This window comes from Pseudorasbora parva, chromosome 21 (genome assembly GCF_024679245.1).
Source record: "Pseudorasbora parva isolate DD20220531a chromosome 21, ASM2467924v1, whole genome shotgun sequence".
NCBI classification, from domain to species: Eukaryota; Metazoa; Chordata; class Actinopteri; order Cypriniformes; family Gobionidae; genus Pseudorasbora; species Pseudorasbora parva.
Window position 1 is genome coordinate 41,429,517 of NC_090192.1, and position 21,453 is coordinate 41,450,969.

The 21,453-nt window shown below is 43.1% G+C and overlaps 2 protein-coding genes across 4 annotated transcripts in view; one reads left to right on the top strand and one right to left on the bottom strand.

Moving 5' to 3' along the window:
- Positions 1–446: 446 nt before the first annotated feature.
- On the top strand, positions 447–11,497 carry grem2b (gremlin 2, DAN family BMP antagonist b). Its single transcript, XM_067430188.1, has 2 exons — positions 447–583; positions 10,179–11,497. The coding sequence occupies exon 2, from the start codon at positions 10,180–10,182 to the stop codon at positions 10,675–10,677; it is 498 nt and encodes a 165-aa protein (XP_067286289.1). The 5' UTR covers positions 447–583; position 10,179; the 3' UTR covers positions 10,678–11,497.
- Positions 11,498–17,834: 6,337 nt separating this feature from the next.
- The window catches only part of fmn2b (formin 2b), an 87,910-nt gene continuing 84,291 nt past the window's right edge, over positions 17,835–21,453 (bottom strand). For all 3 annotated transcript variants that reach the window (XM_067430166.1, XM_067430165.1, XM_067430167.1), the window contains 2 exons: positions 20,981–21,062; positions 17,835–18,575 (listed from right to left, as the gene is read on the bottom strand). In XM_067430166.1, the coding sequence (XP_067286267.1) occupies positions 18,549–18,575; positions 20,981–21,062 (109 nt within the window). In that variant the 3' untranslated portion in view covers positions 17,835–18,548. The remainder of the gene's footprint in view (positions 18,576–20,980; positions 21,063–21,453) is intronic.

Consider the following 21,453-nt stretch of genomic DNA (forward strand, 5'->3'; position numbering starts at 1 on the left):
GCAGAAACATTATCACAGTGATTATGTATTTAAACACTGAGTAATATTAGTGAGCGTGCACTAGGGTTAGGTTTGGGGGTCAGTTGTGTGTAATTATGCATAATTTACTGATATAACTGTGGTAAGTGCATAACGTGTGTAATGAGGACGCTGTAAAATAAAGAGTAACCGACGACTGAAAGAGTGGCTTTATAAAGACAACATGAGAAACAAAACACAACAACTACATTAAACATGAGAGAGTGTGTGTGTGTGTGTGTGTGTGTGATGGGTAGGTTTAGGGGCAGTGTAAGGGGATAGTAAGAAGACTGCGCGCGCGTGTGTGTGTGTGTGTGTGTTGCATGATCTGTTCGGTGATCAGAGCCAATAGAAAGCGCGCAGGGTGATCAGATCCACACACACAGAGAGAGAGAGAGAGAGAGAGAGAGAGAGAGAGAGAGAGAGAGAGAGATTTATAGCGTCTCCTCGAGGACTCCTCATCAGAGTCTCGGAGGATCTCAGAGGAACTCTATCTTCATCTCCATGGGCTTCATCATCCTCACCACCTGCGTCCCCGAGCGTCTGTGACCGCGCACGCCTCGAGGTGAGTCCGACAGAACCGAGTGTGTGTGTGTGTGTGTGTGTGTGTGTGTGTGTGTGTGTATGTGTGTGTGTGTGTGTGTGGTGAGAGCGCACAGGCACCGTCGGGTAAAGACGTATATTTTTTATAAATCACTTTTATAAACTATACTCGTCTGAAATTTGATCAATTAGAGATCATTAGCAGCATCTGATTGACTGATTTCTCTCACTCTCTCTCTCTCTCTCTCTTTCTCACACACACACACACACACACACACACACAGTCTGATCGTTTAAATGTTACGCTCTGTAAACGACAACAAACCGGGCCTTTTAAACATTTATAAATATGACATTTCCACAAGCAAACCGGGTTTAGAGCGCGCGTTTGTTCGCTGAGGCTCATTTTAAAGTCAAATCTTGATTTCTCCCGCGCTTCAGCGACAGATGCAGACTTCAGCAGATACGAGTGTTTAATTTTTTTATGCTTGTAAAATTATTATTTTAATCAGCATCATTTCCGCGTTTAAGAGCATGTCATTTTCTGTCACTAAACTGTCCGCTCTTCATCCTCCTCATCGTCATCCTCCTCCTCTGCAGCTCATGAACATCAAACGCGCGTCGGGATCAGAAAGGAATTATTAGAGATGATGAAACGCTAGAAATATTACTTTTGAATCTAATATTTCCCATCTTTCAGAAATTAAATCCATACTTGTGCAAAAATTTCGATTACAACTAGACGACACACACACACACACACACACACACACACACACACACTAAACTGAGCTGCAGTGACGGTGTGAGAGCGGATCATGAGGGTTGAGCTGTTGTGTCTGATCGACGCCACACACACACACACACACACACACACACACACACACACACACACAGAACTGAGCTCCAGTGTAGAATGTATGTCAAATCCCTCATTTGCACATACATTGGATTTCCATTAGCAGAAACAGTTTTTCAGCTGGTGGCAATTACGTGTGTGTGTGTGTGTGTGAATTTGAGAGAGTGTGTGTATATGTGTGTGTTTCAGAGTGCGAGTTTGTGTGAGTGTGTATGTGTGTAAATATGAGTAAGTGTGTGTATGTGAGTGAAAGTGTTTGTTTGTGTGAGTGTGCATGTTAGTGAGTGTGTGCGCGCTTGTGTAAATATGAGAGTGAGCAAGTGTGTGTGAGTGACAGTGTAAGAGTATGTGTGAGCGAGAGTGTTTGTGTGTGTATGTGAGAGTGTAGTGTGTGTGTGTGCGTGCGTGCGTGCATGTTAGTGAGTGTGTGTGTGAGGATGTAAGTGAATGTGCAAGTGTCAGTGTGTGTGTTTGTGTGTGAGAAAATATTGTGAGAGAAAGAGTATGTGTGAGTGTGTGTGTGAGTGAATGTGCAAGTGTGTGTGTGTGTGTGTGTGTGTGTGTGTGTGTGTGTGTGAGTGAATGTGCAAGTGTGTGTGTGTGTGTGTGTGTGAGTGTGTGTGTGAGTGAATGTGCAAGTGTGTGTGTGTGTGTGTGTGTGTGTGTGTGTGTGTGTGTGTGTGTGTGTGTGTCTGTATCTGTGTCAGAAGTATACATGGTTTGAAAGCGCTGTCACGTTCACAAGGCTGTTCATTCACAGACAAAACACTGACTCACACACACACACACACACACACACACACACACACACACACACACACACACACACACACACACACTAAAAGTGTGTTATTACGAGAACAGAAAACTTGTCACAGAAGAAACTCTTTTAACTTAAGAAGTGAATTTTATCCTCTTTCCGTCGCACCACAGATTACACGCTTAATAGTGAAGATTTGGGCTTTAATAGAATGGCAGAGCCCAAAAGTATGAATGATGATAATGAATTATTCCGCCATGTCACGAATCCTCTCCAGGCTCAGAGTGACAGACGTGCGCTTCTCAGTGTTTGATATATATATTTGTATATTACGTCAAGCTGTTTAATTGGCTGGTTTGTGTGTCACTTCCTGTGACCTCACCCATCTTCCTCGACCCTAAACAAAGGTCACGCCCTTTCCGTTTCCCTAAAATGACCCCTGACCTCGGCTCTCTCTCAGATACACACACGTCAGCTTCCCTCACACCATTCCCTCAGCCTAGTGTTGATTGTTGTGGGAACCTTAAGTTTGGGAAATAACTTTGCGTCATCTACACCATATCTCCAGAAGTTTTGTGCCGCCTCTACACACACACACACACACACACACACACACAAGCTCCCCATTGTTAACCCGTGGGGTTTAATCCGGAGTCGGCCCACCCTCTCTAGCAGCTCCAGCTCTTCTGGGAAGGCTTTCCTCAAGGTTTAGGAGTGTGTTTATGGGGATTTTTGCCCATTCTTCTAGAAGCTCATTTGTGAGGTCAGGCACTGATGTTGGACGGGAAGGCCTGGCTCTCAGTCTCCGCTCTAATTCATCCCAAAGCTGTTCTATCGGGTTGAGCAGGCCAGTCCAGTTCCTCCACACCAAACTCCTCATCCATGTCTTTATGGAGCGACGCTTTGTGCACTGGAGCGCAGTCATGCTGGGACAGGAAGGGGCCGTCCACAAACTGAGCCCACAAATTCGGAGCATGAAATTGTCCAAAATGTCTTGGTGAAGCATTAAGAGTTCTTTTCACTGGAACTAAGGGGCCAGCCCCTGAAAACAACCCCACCCCATAACCCCCCCTCCACCAAACTTTACACTTGGCACAATGCAGTCAGGCAAGTCCCGTTCTCCTGGCGACCGCCAAACCCAGACTCGTCGATGGGATTGTCAGACTGAAGCGTGATTGGTCGCTCAGAGAACACGTCTCACTGCTCTAGAGTCCAGTGGCGGCTGCTTTACTCCACTGCATCCCACGCTTTGCATTGCTCTTGGTGATGTAAGGCTTGGATGAGCTGCTCGGCCATGGAAACCCATTCCATGAAGCTCTCTCCGCTGTTCTTGAGCTCATCTGAAGGCCACAGAAGTCTGGAGGTCTGGAGCTGTTGACTCTGCAGAAAGTTGTTGACTTCTGCGCACTGTGACCCTCAGCATGCGCTGACCCCGCTCTGGGATTTAACACTTCGTGGCTGAGTTGCTGTTGTTCCCAATGGCTTCCACTTTGTTCTAATCCCACTAACAGTTGAGCGTGGAATATTTAGTAGTGAGGAAATGTCAGGAATGGACTTATTGCACAGGTGTCAGCCTATCACGGCCCCACGCTTGAGTTCACTGAGCTCCTGAGAGCGACCCATTCTTTCACTAATGTGTGTAGAAGCGTCTGCAGGCCGAGAGCTGGAGTTTTACACCTGCGGCCATGAAGAGACTGAACATTTGGAGAGGCGGCCCAATACTTCAGTCTCAGCAGATAAGAGAGAAACGCTTCAGACAGGCCAGCTACAAACTGAAGGACTCAATCAAAGAAAAGATCCGTGACCTCCAGCCGTTAAACACTCGAGACACATCTCCAGTCATTGACTCCGGGACAGTTTTTAAGCAACGCTATGTGTGTGTGTTTAGGCGACGCTGTGTGTGTGTGTGTTTAGGCGACGCTGTGTGTGTGTGTGCCTTGTGCAATCGAACACAGAGACGTGAAGGTCGTGAGATTTACGAAGCGGCTTCCGGGCGTTTAAGCAACGGCTCTCATTCATCATCCGTGAGCAAACAGCCGAGTTTGAGAGATTCCTGATGTGGATGAGAGGGAAGAGTAAAAAATGAGTGTGTGTGTGTGTGAGTTAGTATGCGAGTGTGTGCGTGAGTGCAAGAGTTTGTGTGTGTGTGTGTGTGTGTGTGTGTGAGTGAGTATGCGAGTGTGTGCGTGAGTGCAAGAGTTTGTGTGTGTGTGTGTGTGAGTGAGACACTGCAAAAAATGCTCTTCTTACTCAGTATTTTTGTCTTGTTTCTCGTCCAAACATCAAAAAAATTCTTACATTTAGAAACATTTACTAGACGAGCAAAAGTAATTGTCTTGTTTTGGGAAAAATAACTCAAAATGAAGAGAGTTTTTGCTTAAAATAAGATAAATAATCTGCCAATGGGGTGAGAAAAATAATCTTGATATAAGTAATAAATACTAAGTAAGAAGAGCATTTTTAGCAGTCAGGGTTCAGGAAGGAAAAACAAAAGCCCGTTGTTTGTGGAGATTTGTAATCAAGAGCAGGAATAACTTAAAGACGAAGCCTCGACCCTGACGCTCTCTGGAACCGAACCAGCTTTGATTCCAGAAAAAGTAAATATTTCGTTTATGGGAATGAATCACTCACTTGTTTTTCCTTCCGGCGATGCCACATCTGTGCTAAAGATGTCCGCCGTGATTGACGGATGGCTTTCTCTCGTGCCAATCGCTCGGTAAAGTGAAGAATTAAAGCTAATCTGTGACTTCCTGTCTTCAGAGGAAACCTCCGGGTCAAACGCGTCGACCCCAGAGCTCGCTTTAGAGCTGATGAAGAACACGAGGGGAGACTGTGACCCGTCTGAACTACTCATACAGCAGACTGAGCTCAAACTCATACAGCAGACTGAGCTCAAACTCATACAGCAGACTGAGCTCAAACTCATACAGCAGACTGAGCTCAAACTCATACAGCAGACTGAGCTCAAACTCATACAGCAGACTGAGCTCAAACTCATACAGCAGACTGAGCTCAAACTCATACAGCAGACTGAGCTCAAACTCACACAGCAGACTGAGCTCAAACTCACACAGCAGACTGAGCTCAAACTCACACAGCAGACTGAGCTCAAACTCACACAGCAGACTGAGCTCAAACTCATACAGCAGACTGAGCTCAAACTCACACAGCAGACTGAGCTCAAACTCACACAGCAGACTGAGCTCAAACTCATACAGCAGACTGAGCTCAAACTCACACAGCAGACTGAGCTCAAACTCACACAGCAGACTGAGCTCAAACTCACACAGCAGACTGAGCTCAAACTCACACAGCAGACTGAGCTCAAACTCACACAGCAGACTGAGCTCAAACTCATACAGCAGACTGAGCTCAAACTCACACAGCAGACTGAGCTCAAACTCACACAGCAGACTGAGCTCAAACTCACACAGCAGACTGAGCTCAAACTCATACAGCAGACTGAGCTCAAACTCATACAGCAGACTGAGCTCAAACTCATACAGCAGACTGAGCTCAAACTCATACAGCAGACTGAGCTCAAACTCATACAGCGGACTGAGCTCAAACTCATACAGCGGACTGAGCTCAAACTCATACAGCAGACTGAGCTCAAACTCATACAGCAGACTGAGCTCAAACTCATACAGCAGACTGAGCTCAAACTCACACAGCAGACTGAGCTCAAACTCATACAGCAGACTGAGCTCAAACTCATACAGCAGACTGAGCTCAAACTCATACAGCAGACTGAGCTCAAACTCACACAGCAGACTGAGCTCAAACTCACACAGCAGACTGAGCTCAAACTCACACAGCAGACTGAGCTCAAACTCATACAGCAGACTGAGCTCAAACTCATACAGCAGACTGAGCTCAAACTCACACAGCAGACTGAGCTCAAACTCACACTGCAGACTGAGCTCAAACTCACACAGCAGACTGAGCTCAAACTCATACTGCAGACTGAGCTCAAACTCATACAGCAGACTGAGCTCAAACTCATACAGCAGACTGAGCTCAAACTCATACAGCAGACTGAGCTCAAACTCATACAGCAGACTGAGCTCAAACTCATACAGCAGACTGAGCTCAAACTCATACAGCAGACTGAGCTCAAACTCATACAGCAGACTGAGCTCAAACTCATACAGCAGACTGAGCTCAAACTCATACAGCAGACTGAGCTCAAACTCATACAGCAGACTGAGCTCAAACTCATACAGCAGACTGAGCTCAAACTCATACAGCGGACTGAGCTCAAACTCATACAGCGGACTGAGCTCAAACTCATACAGCGGACTGAGCTCAAACTCATACAGCGGACTGAGCTTAAACTCACACTGCAGACTGAGCTCAAACTCATACAGCAGACTGAGCTCAAACTCATACAGCAGACTGAGCTCAAACTCATACTGCAGACTGAGCTCAAACTCATACTGCAGACTGAGCTCAAACTCATACAGCAGACTGAGCTCAAACTCATACAGCAGACTGAGCTCAAACTCACACTGCAGACTGAGCTCAAACTCATACAGCAGACTGAGCTCAAACTCATACAGCAGACTGAGCTCAAACTCACACTGCAGACTGAGCTCAAACTCATACAGCAGACTGAGCTCAAACTCACACTGCAGACTGAGCTTAAACTCATACAGCAGACTGAGCTCAAACTCACACTGCAGACTGAGCTCAAACTCATACAGCAGACTGAGCTCAAACTCATACTGCAGACTGAGCTTAAACTCATACAGCAGACTGAGCTCAAACTCATACTGCAGACTGAGCTCAAACTCATACAGCAGACTGAGCTCAAACTCATACAGCAGACTGAGCTCAAACTCATACAGCAGACTGAGCTCAAACTCACACTGCAGACTGAGCTCAAACTCATACAGCAGACTGAGCTCAAACTCATACAGCGGACTGAGCTCAAACTCATACTGCAGACTGAGCTCAAACTCATACAGCAGACTGAGCTCAAACTCATACTGCAGACTGAGCTCAAACTCATACAGCAGACTGAGCTCAAACTCACACAGCAGACTGAGCTCAAACTCATACAGCAGACTGAGCTCAAACTCACACTGCAGACTGAGCTCAAACTCATACAGCAGACTGAGCTCAAACTCACACTGCAGACTGAGCTCAAACTCACACTGCAGACTGAGCTCAAACTCATACAGCAGACTGAGCTCAAACTCACACTGCAGACTGAGCTCAAACTCATACAGCAGACTGAGCTCAAACTCACACAGCAGACTGAGCTCAAACTCATACAGCGGACTGAGCTCAAACTCATACAGCGGACTGAGCTCAAACTCACACAGCAGACTGAGCTCAAACTCATACAGCAGACTGAGCTCAAACTCATACAGCGGACTGAGCTCAAACTCATACAGCGGACTGAGCTCAAACTCATACAGCGGACTGAGCTCAAACTCATACAGCGGACTGAGCTCAAACTCACACAGCAGACTGAGCTCAAACTCATACAGCAGACTGAGCTCAAACTCATACAGCAGACTGAGCTCAAACTCATACAGCAGACTGAGCTCAAACTCACACAGCAGACTGAGCTCAAACTCACACAGCAGACTGAGCTCAAACTCACACAGCAGACTGAGCTCAAACTCACACAGCAGACTGAGCTCAAACTCACACAGCAGACTGAGCTCAAACTCACACAGCAGACTGAGCTCAAACTCATACAGCGGACTGAGCTCAAACTCATACTGCAGACTGAGCTCAAACTCACACTGCAGACTGAGCTTAAACTCACACTGCAGACTGAGCTCAAACTCATACAGCAGACTGAGCTCAAACTCACACTGCAGACTGAGCTCAAACTCACACTGCAGACTGAGCTTAAACTCACACTGCAGACTGAGCTCAAACTCATACAGCAGACTGAGCTCAAACTCATACAGCAGACTGAGCTCAAACTCATACTGCAGACTGAGCTCAAACTCATACAGCAGACTGAGCTCAAACTCATACAGCAGACTGAGCTCAAACTCATACAGCAGACTGAGCTCAAACTCACACAGCAGACTGAGCTCAAACTCACACAGCAGACTGAGCTCAAACTCACACAGCAGACTGAGCTCAAACTCATACAGCAGACTGAGCTCAAACTCATACAGCAGACTGAGCTCAAACTCATACAGCAGACTGAGCTCAAACTCATACTGCAGACTGAGCTCAAACTCATACTGCAGACTGAGCTCAAACTCATACTGCAGACTGAGCTCAAACTCATACAGCAGACTGAGCTCAAACTCATACAGCAGACTGAGCTCAAACTCATACTGCAGACTGAGCTTAAACTCATACAGCAGACTGAGCTCAAACTCATACAGCGGACTGAGCTCAAACTCATACAGCAGACTGAGCTCAAACTCATACAGCAGACTGAGCTCAAACTCATACAGCAGACTGAGCTCAAACTCATACAGCAGACTGAGCTCAAACTCATACAGCAGACTGAGCTCAAACTCATACAGCAGACTGAGCTTAAACTCATACAGCAGACTGAGCTCAAACTCATACAGCAGACTGAGCTCAAACTCATACAGCAGACTGAGCTCAAACTCATACAGCAGACTGAGCTTAAACTCATACAGCAGACTGAGCTCAAACTCATACTGCAGACTGAGCTCAAACTCATACAGCAGACTGAGCTCAAACTCATACAGCAGACTGAGCTCAAACTCATACAGCAGACTGAGCTCAAACTCATACAGCAGACTGAGCTCAAACTCATACAGCAGACTGAGCTCAAACTCATACAGCAGACTGAGCTCAAACTCATACAGCAGACTGAGCTCAAACTCATACAGCAGACTGAGCTTAAACTCATACAGCAGACTGAGCTCAAACTCATACAGCAGACTGAGCTCAAACTCACACAGCAGACTGAGCTCAAACTCATACAGCAGACTGAGCTCAAACTCATACAGCAGACTGAGCTTAAACTCATACAGCAGACTGAGCTCAAACTCATACAGCAGACTGAGCTCAAACTCATACTGCAGACTGAGCTCAAACTCATACTGCAGACTGAGCTCAAACTCACACTGCAGACTGAGCTCAAACTCATACAGCAGACTGAGCTCAAACTCATACAGCAGACTGAGCTCAAACTCATACAGCAGACTGAGCTCAAACTCATACAGCAGACTGAGCTCAAACTCACACAGCAGACTGAGCTCAAACTCATACAGCAGACTGAGCTCAAACTCATACAGCAGACTGAGCTCAAACTCATACAGCAGACTGAGCTCAAACTCATACAGCAGACTGAGCTCAAACTCATACAGCAGACTGAGCTCAAACTCATACAGCAGACCGAGCTCAAACTCATACTGCAGACTGAGCTCAAACTCATACTGCAGACTGAGCTCAAACTCACACAGCAGACTGAGCTCAAACTCACACAGCAGACTGAGCTCAAACTCATACAGCAGACTGAGCTCAAACTCACACAGCAGACCGAGCTCAAACTCATACAGCAGACTGAGCTCAAACTCATACTGCAGACTGAGCTCAAACTCATACAGCAGACTGAGCTCAAACTCATACAGCAGACTGAGTTTGTGTGTGTGAATGAGTGTGAGTAAGTGTGAGTGAGTGAGTGTGTGTGAGTGCGAGAGTGTGTGTGTGAGTGAGTGAGTGAGATCATCTTGTACTCACAGGTGTGTGTGTGTGTGCGTGAGTGCGATTGTTTGTGTGTGTGTGTGTGTGTGTGAGTGTGTGTGTGAGTGTGAGTGAGTATGTGTGTGTGTGCGCGAGAGTGAGTGAGTATGTGCGAGAGTTTGTTTGTGTGTGTGTGTGAGTGAGTGAGTGAGTGAGTGAGTGAGTGCGAGAGTTTGTGTGTGTGTGTGTGAGTGAGTGAGTGAGTGTGTGTGTGTGTGAATATGTGAGCGTGTGAGATCATCTTGTACTCACAGGTGTGTGTTGTTGTGCTCCAGTAACCGAGTCTCCGGTGTGTTCCAGGATGAGCTTTAAGGCGGTGCTGTGGCTTCTCCTCGCCGCGGTGAGCCTCGTCTCCGCCGGACCGAAGAACCGGCCGCAAGGCTCCATCCCGTCCGCATACAAACCTGGACCCAACACCTCGGACCGCCGCGCGCGCAGACAGGAAGTGCTCGCCTCGAGCCAGGAAGCGCTGGTGGTGACAGAGCGGAAGTACCTGAAGAGCGACTGGTGTAAGACGCAGCCGCTGCGGCAGACGGTCAGCCTGGAGGGATGCCGGAGCCGGACCGTTATTAACCGCTTCTGCTACGGGCAGTGCAACTCGTTCTACATCCCGCGACACGCGCGGAAGGACCCGGAGTCGTTCCAGTCGTGCGCGTTCTGCCGCCCGCAGCGCTTCACTAGCCTGACCGTGGAGCTCGAGTGCCCCGATCTACAGCCGCCGGTCCGGTTCCGGAAGATCCAGCGCGTCAAGCAATGCCGCTGCATGTCGGTCAGCGTGACCGAATCCGGGAAGCAATGAGGGGACGAGACTTTACCGGATACCGGAGCCCAGAGACGAACCGTCTCACGCTTATAACTTGCCATTCGGTTCCCTAAATGCATTAAAGGGCTATAGTTCACCCAAAAATAAAACTTATGTCGATCCGAATCATGAATCGATTCACTGACTCATAACGGTTCGAAGCTTTGTTCTGAAATCGGCCATCACTATATAAGTCGTTATTTAGTGTTTTTGCGCACTAACTCTATTCTGGCCTCTTCATCAATGATTGTAGAGCCGCTGTAGTGAGATGGGCTTTGTAACGACGTCTTTAGTGCCTTTATGGGTCTTGAGAGAGGAAATGACATTGGTGTCAATGAAGGCCTTTCTGAGCCATCGGATTTCAACACTAATATCTTCATCTGTGTGTGAAGATGAGCGGAGGTCTGACGGCTGGCCAACCACAGGAGGAATTAATCACACAATGCTCATTTCTGGCTGAACTATCGCTTTAACAGCTCATAAACAAACCTAAAATCTGTTAAACATGGAATTTTAGAGATTGCTCCTTGATTTTTGGCATACAGGGGTTTCTAAGACCCTATAGAACCTTTTTTTCGAGAGTGATTATAGAGATTCTATAGAAATAAGGTACCGCAGAAGATATATATATATATATATATGTGTATGTATGTATGTAGAGAAACGACTGAAGTCTATATTAAACTATAGAGTTTATTGTGATTTGTTGATTAAAGTATTGATCCGGATCTGTCTGAGAGTTTGAGGATCAATCCTTAGGTTTGAGATCTTCAACAGATCCGTCACTTACATCACAAAATGATCTGTCAATGCTGTAAATAAAACAGATTACTGGAGTTCGTTTTTACACAAAAACAGTTTGTCTTTTTACTTCACATTTTCTTGTTTAGTTCATTGTTGCCGGTTTCTTTGTGGGATTAATTTTGAGTTCAAGTGAATCTCGCTCCAGGGGCCTGTACCATGAAGGTAGTTTAATAAACTCAGGGTTACAGGATTAGTTTTGAGTTGACAAAATCAAACCATTGTATTAAGGCTTTGTTGGTCCCATGATGCTGATCATCAGCTTTCTCTGTCAACTCAGGCTTTGATCCTGAGTTCAGGAGTTTAAAAGTGACATCAGCAGTGAACAGCCAATCACACGCTGTGGAACTGAGATTCACTTTTCGCGAGACAAGCAGTGAGATTAATTTCTCTCTCCTGCAGAATATTACGTGATTGAGAAATATTAAGAAATAAAATAAAATTTAAAAAAAAATCACAGCAAGAAGAAAAGCTGTCTATGAAAGAGGACAACTTAAAGAAAAATAGTATACGTCTATGCAAGTAAAAGTTATGAAGTTAGTTTATTTGATATAGAAAAAATTGAACATTTAAGCTCAGTAAGCTTTTTTTAAAAGTTTTATTTATTGATTTTAAAGCTTATTTATATGACTTTATGTAGGCTATTTATATTAATTTTAACAAAGTGCCTATTAATGATTGATTAACTAAAATGATAAATGTGTAATTAATGAAGGGTATAATATTTACATAAATTATATCTAAATATTCAAAATTATTATTTTTATAAATAAGCATTGTTAAAAGCCAGATGCTTTAGTCTTTAAAAAACATTTGCTATGTAGTGACCTTTAATTTGGAGCAGAAACAGGGGGAGTGACTTTATTGCATCAGAGGTGTGTCACTTTACTCACAGCTGATTGGCCCAATTTCAGTTTGAGATCTCTAATCCAGAACATAACCTGCCCTGGAGCAGGTTAGCCGTGGAGCGTAAATTACTATGGCGATGAACACAGCTAAAAGCCAAACCACTTTAATGGTACCTAAAACCCAGGATTGGCACAAACTAAGCCTAAACAAATCTGGCTAGCTAGCTAAACCAGCTTCATGGTACAGGCCCCAGATGTTCTTCAGTGTGAATCTGCAGATTTATGTTTGTCTGTCTCATGGATTTAAAGGCCTGTTCACACCAATAATAATGGCAATCATCGGCGTTTACACCAACAACATTGTGACCAAAAACACCAAAAAGAATTGTGATATAAGTTAAATTTCCAAGATGTCAAGTCGGAATTGCGAGAGGTTACGTCGGAATTCCAAGATACAAAGTCGGATTTCCTAATTGTAAAGCCGGAATTCCAAGTTGTAAAATCAGAATTTTGAGATATCAAGTCGGAATTTCAAGATATCAAGTCGGAATTCCGAGTTGCAAAGTTGGAATTCTGAGTTGCAAAGTTAGAATTCCGAGTTGCTAAGTTAGAATTCCGAGTTGGAAAGTCTGAAGCTTGAGTTGTAAAGTCAAAATTTTGAGTTGTAATGTCAGAATTCCGAGTTGCAAAGTTAGAAATTCCGAGTTGTAAAGTCTGAAGCTTGAGTTGTAAAGTCTGAAGCTTGAGTTGTAAAGTCGGAATTCCGAGTTGTAAAGACAATTCCTAGTTGTAAACAGAAATGGCATTCTGTGACCTGAAAACACAAACTTGAGGATTTGTGGAGAAGAACGGATGATTCATGTAATCCATAAATCAGGAGAATGGATCACGAGTTCTGTATCTGTTGTGTTTTCTAAATTATTAGTGAGAAGAAAAATAACCAGCCGCAAACTAAAAATGTTCTGATGTTCTTCCAGTCACATTAATCCTGCCATTGATGGGATTTTCTGTTATACGGTAAAGCGGCGCAATTACGATTTGTGTTTGCCACATAATTAAACATTTAAAAAGATAATTGTAACTTTTTATCTTGCAATTGCGAGTAATAGTCATAATTGCTAAATATAAATCAGAATCTTTATTGCCAAGTGTACACATATACAAATAATTTGTTTGGTATTCAGGTGCTTAAAGGGGCGGTGAAACACTCAGTGTCAGTCAATCTCATGTCAGTCTTGAGTACCTATAGAGTAGTATTGCATCCTTCATATCTCCGAAAAGTCTTTAGTTTTATCACACTGATAAAAACAACTTGTAAGATTTACTTGATAAAATCTTTGTAACAATTTGCACTCAGTTTTTCTAAGTAAAATTTACTGCTGCGATATCAAGTACAACTTACTTGCCAATATCAAGTAAAATGTACTTAACTATAAATGTAGCATTTGCAAAGACATTAAGTAAATGTTACTTAATTATATTTAACTTAGCATGTTGTATTTATTAAAAGTAATCAAGTAAATTTAATTTTAAAAGGAGCATAACTATTGTGAAAATTTTATAAATCTGTATTATTTACTCTTATGAAGTAATTAAGTAGATTTTATAATGTTTGTCCATTTGACATTTTGAATTACTTAGTTGAATTAATTTATATTACTCACTATTATTATGTAAATGTTGCTATTTTAAACCAAATAAATGTAATAATGTTTCTGCATCAAATACATTTATCACAAATCACACATAAATACAATAAAGTTGAACAGTTTATTATGTCAAAATTTACAATTAACCATTAAATCAGTAATGTTCACATCAACTGATTAAGTAGTTAAGGTACATTCATTATAATTTACAATAACTGTAGAATTAACCATGTATGGTTCAACTAAACATCAGCAGCCAACAGTGGCATAACTAACATTAAAGGGTTAGTTCAGCCAAATATGAAATGTATCACATTTGAGTCCAAAAATAACAAAAACTACGACTTTATTCAGCATTGTCTTCTCTTCCGTGTTTGTGTTCAATCCTCAAATAAAGATTCAAACGGTGAAGAGAAGCCAATGCTGAATAAAGTCGTAGTTTTTGTTATTTTTGGACCCAAATGTATTTTGGATGCTTCAAGAGACTCTAATTAACCCACTGATGTCTCATATGGACTACTGTGATGATGTTTTTATTCCCTTTCTGGACATGGACAGTATAGTGTGCATACACTTGCATACGCTCTCGGACTAAATATAAAATATCTTAAACTGTGTGTGAAGATGAGCGGAGGTCTGACGGGTGTGGAGCGACATTAGGGAGAGGAGTTAATGACAGACATTTCATTTTTGACTGAACTGAACTAACTTAACCCTTTAATGACGAGCACATGCATAGTCCAGCTGAAACAGAATGGTCACTTTTCCTTAATGCTCATTCATCGACTGGATCCTCTCAATCAGCTCCATGGACGACCATCTTAAGGATATGTTCAGCGGCAACACTGCGACTGTCCTCCTGCATACAGTTTGTAAGAAAGAAAGAACACAATTCCATTTAAGAAATAGAATTACATTTATAACATTACATTTTATTTTCATTAAAAAGGTGACCGGACCTTCATGTCGTTAGCTCACTAAAATAGAATTGCTGACATTCATGCACTTGTTGCTAACGTTATACATCAATGCTTATTTGGTATCAGAGTTCACCTGCCATCCAAACTTTCCTTCTTTAGTGCAGAGTGCAGACTAACTTATGCTTTGATATAATAATTGCTGTGAAATTTTCAGTGGATATAAAAACAACTAACTTAGACACTTTAAAAAAATGCTAACATTAGCTAGAGGACACACACACAGGCAGCCAGCACTTAATCACGGCCAGCTAACATTAAATTATTTTGAAGTTAACCAGACAGGGTGACTTTTTCTACAAGAACGTGGCTAACTACATTTAATCCCCTCTATCTTTGACTAAACACCAGTCTCAACTTTATAGAAGTGGATAAAGCTTTAGCTTTAGCTACCGTTATTGTGATTAAAACTCACTTTTAGTCAATTTTAAACCGTAACGTCTATGCAATAATCAAACCATCAAAACGAAGTACATCGTTATCACAAATCTAAAATAGAAAGGTCAGAACTTACCCAGAATAAGTCAGCCATGTAAAAGCGACATCCCAAACCGACCGTCTCTGCCACTGAACCGGGATCTTTTTGAGCAACAACAAAAACGGTCGGGCAGATTCAAACACACACTTTGCTTTTCAGATTAAAATTTACTTAGTATTTTTAGGTGAATGTGCTGTGACTATAAAACATTAAATACTATTTGTAAATATATGGTAAAATGTACTCTTTCTTCTCAGTTAATTTATTACATTAATAAATTGTGTAAATTTTACATAAGATATATAGTTCCAACTTAATCTTGATTTTACAATGTATAAATTACATGAATTAATGTAATAGATTTTACAATACCACAAAGTCATTTTTTTCAGTGCATATTTATAAAAGAAATATGGGCTGTACCGAGTCTTTCCGGAAAAAACCGAGCGCCTGGAGGCGTATCGAGTGGGCGGCGCTAAAGAATGACGAGGCGTATCGTGTGGGCGGAGCTAAAGAATGACGAGCGCGAACAAAGCGGTGACGTCCTCAAGCGTGGAGAAACCCATCGCTATCTCAGCTAATAATGATCCAGAATCTAATTCGGAGGCAGAAATAGAAACAGCAACAGCAGGACGTCCGTCTCTGTGGTATGGACTGTATTTAGAGACCTGTCAACATGACATGATTCGGTTTATGGACTATTGTATGCGACTAAACCTTAGCAGTAGCAAGCAAAACGGTTTTGCACGTCAGACTAGTGTAACGTTATACAGAGAACAGCAATGGAGTCCGTTAGCGCATTTGAATGACGAAGCGGCGATCGTGTCGTTTACTGATGTTTACTCACGCGACGATAGCCGACAGCACAGACATCTGAAGCAGTTTAACTCACCGGCTGCTTCCAAAGCAGGACCGAACCTTTATCGCTGGGACCGCTCCATCAGAAACACACTTCTTTGGTATGATTTGGTGAAGTCCTGACAGCAGTGAACGTGGAGATCCACTTTGCGACGCGACTGAAGCGATGTTGTGAAGCTTCCCGTCATTTCTGCGTTCAAATCGGTTCAAATGCAGCGCTGCCTTCCCAGAATGCTGTGCTGAAGCGTTGAAGTCGCTCGACGTCACCCATAGGAATAAAGTGGAGCGCGGCGCGGACTATAACGACAGAAGTGTTCACGGACGACTGGATCTGCAGCTGAGAGTGTGTATGGGCGTGCGTTTCCTCTCTCGCTCTAGTCACGCGCGCGCACCCTACCGGGAGAAGAGCCCGTACGGCCCATACAAGGACCTTCCGCTCTATTAACGTCAAGCCGACCCATACTCGAAAAAAACTCTCCGAAACTTGTGAGAAACCGGAAGGAGTATTTTTAACACAGAAATACTCCATCAAACGTCCAACATTAGTTTCTGAAACTTTGTCTGTGTTTAGGATGGGAATCCAAGTCTTTAACAGAGGAGAGCTCAGTGTGCAGGAAACAGCATTTCACCGCCCCTTTAAAGAAAATAAGAAATGAGACTACGGCATCTTTAAGTTAATTGCGAGATAAAGTCAGAATTATAAGATACAAGTCAGAATTGTGAGACGTCAAGTCGGAATTACAAAGTCGGAATTCCTAGTTGTAAAGTCGGAATTCCAAGTTACAAAGTCAGAAGTCCAAGTTACAAAGTCGGAATTCCAAGTAGTAAAGTCAGAACTGTGAGATATCAAGTCAGAATTCCAAGTTGTAAAGTCGGAATGGCGAGATATGAAGTCGGAATTCTGATATGTAATGTCAGAAATGCGACAGTCAATTGCGAGATAGTCAGAATTGCAAGATGTCAAGTCGGAATTCCAAGTTGTAAAGTCAGTATTGTATGATATAAAGTCGGAAATTCGAGGAAATATGAAGTCAGAATTGTGAGTAATAGTTGGAATGGAGAATCAGTCGAAATTTCAAAATTTAAAGGCAGATTTGTGAGTTATAAAGATGGAAGTGCGAGATATAAAATCGAAATTGGGAGTTGTAAAGTCAGAATTGCATTATAATAAGCCGGTATGGCGAGCTATTAAGTCAAATCTGCGAGAAATAAAGTTGGAATTTCAAGATGTAAAGTCGAAACTGTGAGTTGTAAAGTGAGAATGGCGAGATATTAAGTTGAAAGTTCATGATATAAAGTCAGAATCAGGAGCAATAGTCAGAATTGCGAGCTATAAAGATGAAAGTGCGAGATAAAAATCGAAATTGTGAGATAAAGTCAAAATTGCAAGATGTAAAGTCGGAATAGCAAAAAAAAGCGAACATCCTAAACACAGGCAGAACCGAGCTATAACAGCGATGCGCTGTCCTCAGCTAAAGCGAGCAGAGAGTGAACGCTTCGACTCAAACAGCACCGGCTCAAGGAAATCTCAAATCAAGGGAAAGAAATTAAAATGTCTGATTTTATTAATCGCTTTATTTTACATAAATTACAGTCTTTTCAAAACGCTCGGATACAAACAGTTATTGCACATGGAGCGCAGACGGAGCCACGCCTTCCACACGGACATGCTAAAACAAACCCGGACGCCACATGAAGATGTTAATAACATTTACATTCATTAAAAAAACATCTTTAAATACATCGAGTGTGTGTGTGTGTGGGTGTGTGTGTGTGTGTGTGTGTGTGTGTGTGTGTGTGTGTGTGTGTGTGGATGCAGCAAAAACAATCTTGCATAATTTCACAAAAACACTGAGTTGGTTTCCTGAACGTCTGTTCTCCATCACGTGACGTGTCTCTTTCAGGTCCTGTAGGCTCTGCTGTGCTTTGAACATGTTAAAAGCTCGTGAGGGTCGGCTGCGTGCACACACACACATTTCTCTTTTCTCATCTATTAAAAATAAAACCACACTTTTCTTTGTCACCGTCGCTTCCGTCTATGCAGAGAACTCCAGCGGCGATTGTGGGAATTCTGGGGCAAACGTCTGATATGTTCATCGCCACACAGGATATGACATCACACTCCGAGGGCGGATCACTTCCTGTGTCCGTAGGGCAGAAGTAACACTGAAGCTGTGTGTGTGCGCGAGGGAATTAAAGGTCGAACGAGAGCGTCCGTCAGTCAATCCTGCAGGCCTGATCCGCTGATAAAGACGCCTCATATCTTCATACCCAACTTTGCTTTCTGAGGAAGACAAAAAAAGACAATTTTAACGATTAAACCGCCCGCTATTCCTCTTTTAAAGGTTCCGAATGTTGCTCTGGCGGCTCCTGAAGCAGTTCTCAGCAAGCGGCTCCTCCCGCGATCTCTCTTAAAGCCGATACTGAAGTAAAGTAAACTGCAGTTCCTCGTCTGGCCACTAGAGCGGCTCCAGAAGGAGCAGAATCTCATTGAGCCTCATGTTAAAATGCCCAACTTTACAGCAGAATAAAACATGTTTACAGTCTGGGACTAACTGTGGTTTTGGCCTATACGGCTAATTTTGCCCGTCATGACGACTGTGAGGGGGTGAACTTTTTTATAACTCATTCGTTTACGTTATATAAAGCCTTAAAGTTCTGCATAATTAAGGGCGTGGCCACTTTGAGTGGCAGGTGGATACACTGCAAAAAATGCTCTTCTTACTCAGTATTTTTGTCTTGTTTCTAGTCTAAATAACTCAAAATGAAGAGAGTTTTTGCTTAAATAAGATAAATAATCTGCCAATGGGGTGAGAAAAATAATCTTAATTCAAACAGAAAACAAGATTATTTTTCTCACCCCATTGGCAGATTATTTATCTTATTTTAAGCAAAAACTCTCTTCATTTAGAGTTATTTTCCCCAAAACAAGACAATTACTTTTGCTTGTCTAGTAAATACTTCTTATCATTTTTAGATGTTTGGACTAGAAATAAGACAAAGATACTGAGTAAGAAGAGCATTTGCAGTGTAGCCATTTATCCGCCGTCTATAGTCATTGTGTGACCTAAGCTCCGCCCATATCCTGCCATTATCCTGGAGTGACGCGCCATGACTCGCTCGTAAAACGGCGACGCCCAGCTCGTCTCTACTTTACGCTTCAGAGCAGTTTATGCTTCTCACACATTCAAGGTCAAACACGCTTTAATATTCTCATATTATCTCTACTGCAGCATCTTCAGTCTATTTAAGCCCCGCCTCTCTGAGCTGCTGCTGTGATTGGTCAGAAAGCAAGCGCTCATTATCATATCTGGGGACACTAAAATGATGATCCAAGTTATTCAACTAAATATACAAATGAAATGTATTAATTAGGTCTTATTTAACTCTATAAACTTTCCAAATCAAACTAGCCAAATCTAATTCTGTTTCAATATTGTCCTGTTTAACACTGTGAAGCTGCTTTGAAACAATCGGGATTGGAAAAGCGCGATATAAATACATTTTTATTTATTTATTTCATATGGACATAGCAATAACATTGGACAAACCAGATGCATTGTTTAAAGTGTTATAACACCTGTCCATAGGGGCTTTTACAACAGAGAACACAATTGTTAAAAAAAAACACGGCACAATTTACACATGGGAACAACTCTGGCCCGATTTAAGCCACTGTTTGAGCTCTCTGGGGAAGATGCTAATATTGTTCTGCAATTTGAATCCAGTGGGAAGAGAGTTCCATAGTGAGGAGAAGGAGAAGCTAGACTGTCCAAAAGATGTTCTAAACTTCAGGAGCACACAATCCCCACTAACTGAGGCTCTGGTGGAAGGTCTAAAAGAGCCCTGACGCCTCTCTCTAGCCGCTTTCACACTGCGATTCCGGCAAATACACGGATAATGCGACCCGGCATTTGTTCCCGGGCCGATAGGTCCATTCACACTGCCAGCGAAATACCGTAATATGTGCGCTTTCACACACAACCAAGGGGGTAATCTAGCGCTCGGAAAGCGTTCCACCCCTAGGGGCGGCCATTGCTAACCAAGCCATCACCTGCTGTTAGCATCCCATTGACAATCTTTACTGTCTATGAGACAGTCGGGGGGACGTGGAGACATAAAGTCTGATAAAGTCAAGGGGGAAGAATGGGGAGAAGCCCATAGTGAGCCAAAAGCAACGGGAGAAAATATTTAAACAACGGGATTCAGATTTCACTTTCCACAACTACTAGAAGACCTACAGCTGTCAGACAGGAGGCTCACGTCACATCTACGTCCTCAAGCTCAGTCTGAGCCGGCGCAGTTCACTCCGCCATCAGGAAGTGAGAGCCCCTAGGTTGACTTCATTATTTCGCCATTGACGTCAATGGGAACGCTCTGTCTATTTCTTTTACTGTCTATGGTTCTCATGCATTCAAGGTCAAACACGCTTTAATATTCTCGTATAATCTCTACTGCAGCATCTTCAGTCTCTCTAAGCTCCGCCTCTCTGAGAGCTGCTCTGCTGTGATTGGTAAGAAAGCAAATGCTCATTACCATATCTGAATCTCAACTGCTTCATATCGTCACAGAATGTATAAATGCAACTATAATGCATGAAAAATTAAGATATTGTAAACATGATTTTCTGTAAAGCTGCTTTGAAAGCATGAGTGTGTGAAAAGAGAGATATAAATGGATCTGACTTACGATTCCAGACGCGTGTTTGGGTTTGACGCTGTACGAGGCCTTCTCTTTGACCTGTCGGAAACACTCCTCCGCCGCTTTCAGCCTGAAAACACACACACGAGAAAACACTCGACTATAGTCATCATGCAATAAATCACTAATTAAAGTACAGGACAGGGTTATTATCCTAAAACCATTAGGAAAAAATAAAATGGCATTCTTTCAGACTTGTTTGTTCAGCTCATCCCACAGATGCTCGATTGGATTGAGATCTGGGGAATCTGGAGGCCGAGTCGACGCCTCAAACTGGTCGTTGTGCTCCTCAAACATTCCTGAAGCATTAGTGCTTTGTGTCAGGAGCATTATCCTGCTGGAAGAGCCACAGCCACCAGAATACCGTTTCCATCAAAGGCTGAACATGGTCTCAGCAATGCTTAGGTAGGTGGAGCGTGTCAAAGTAACATCCACATGGATGGAGGACCCAAGGTTTCCCA

Bases quoted from the DNA above. Each gene is read 5' to 3' on its own strand.
- grem2b (XM_067430188.1), top strand. From the start codon at position 10,180: ATGAGCTTTAAGGCGGTGCTGTGGCTTCTCCTCGCCGCGGTGAGCCTC.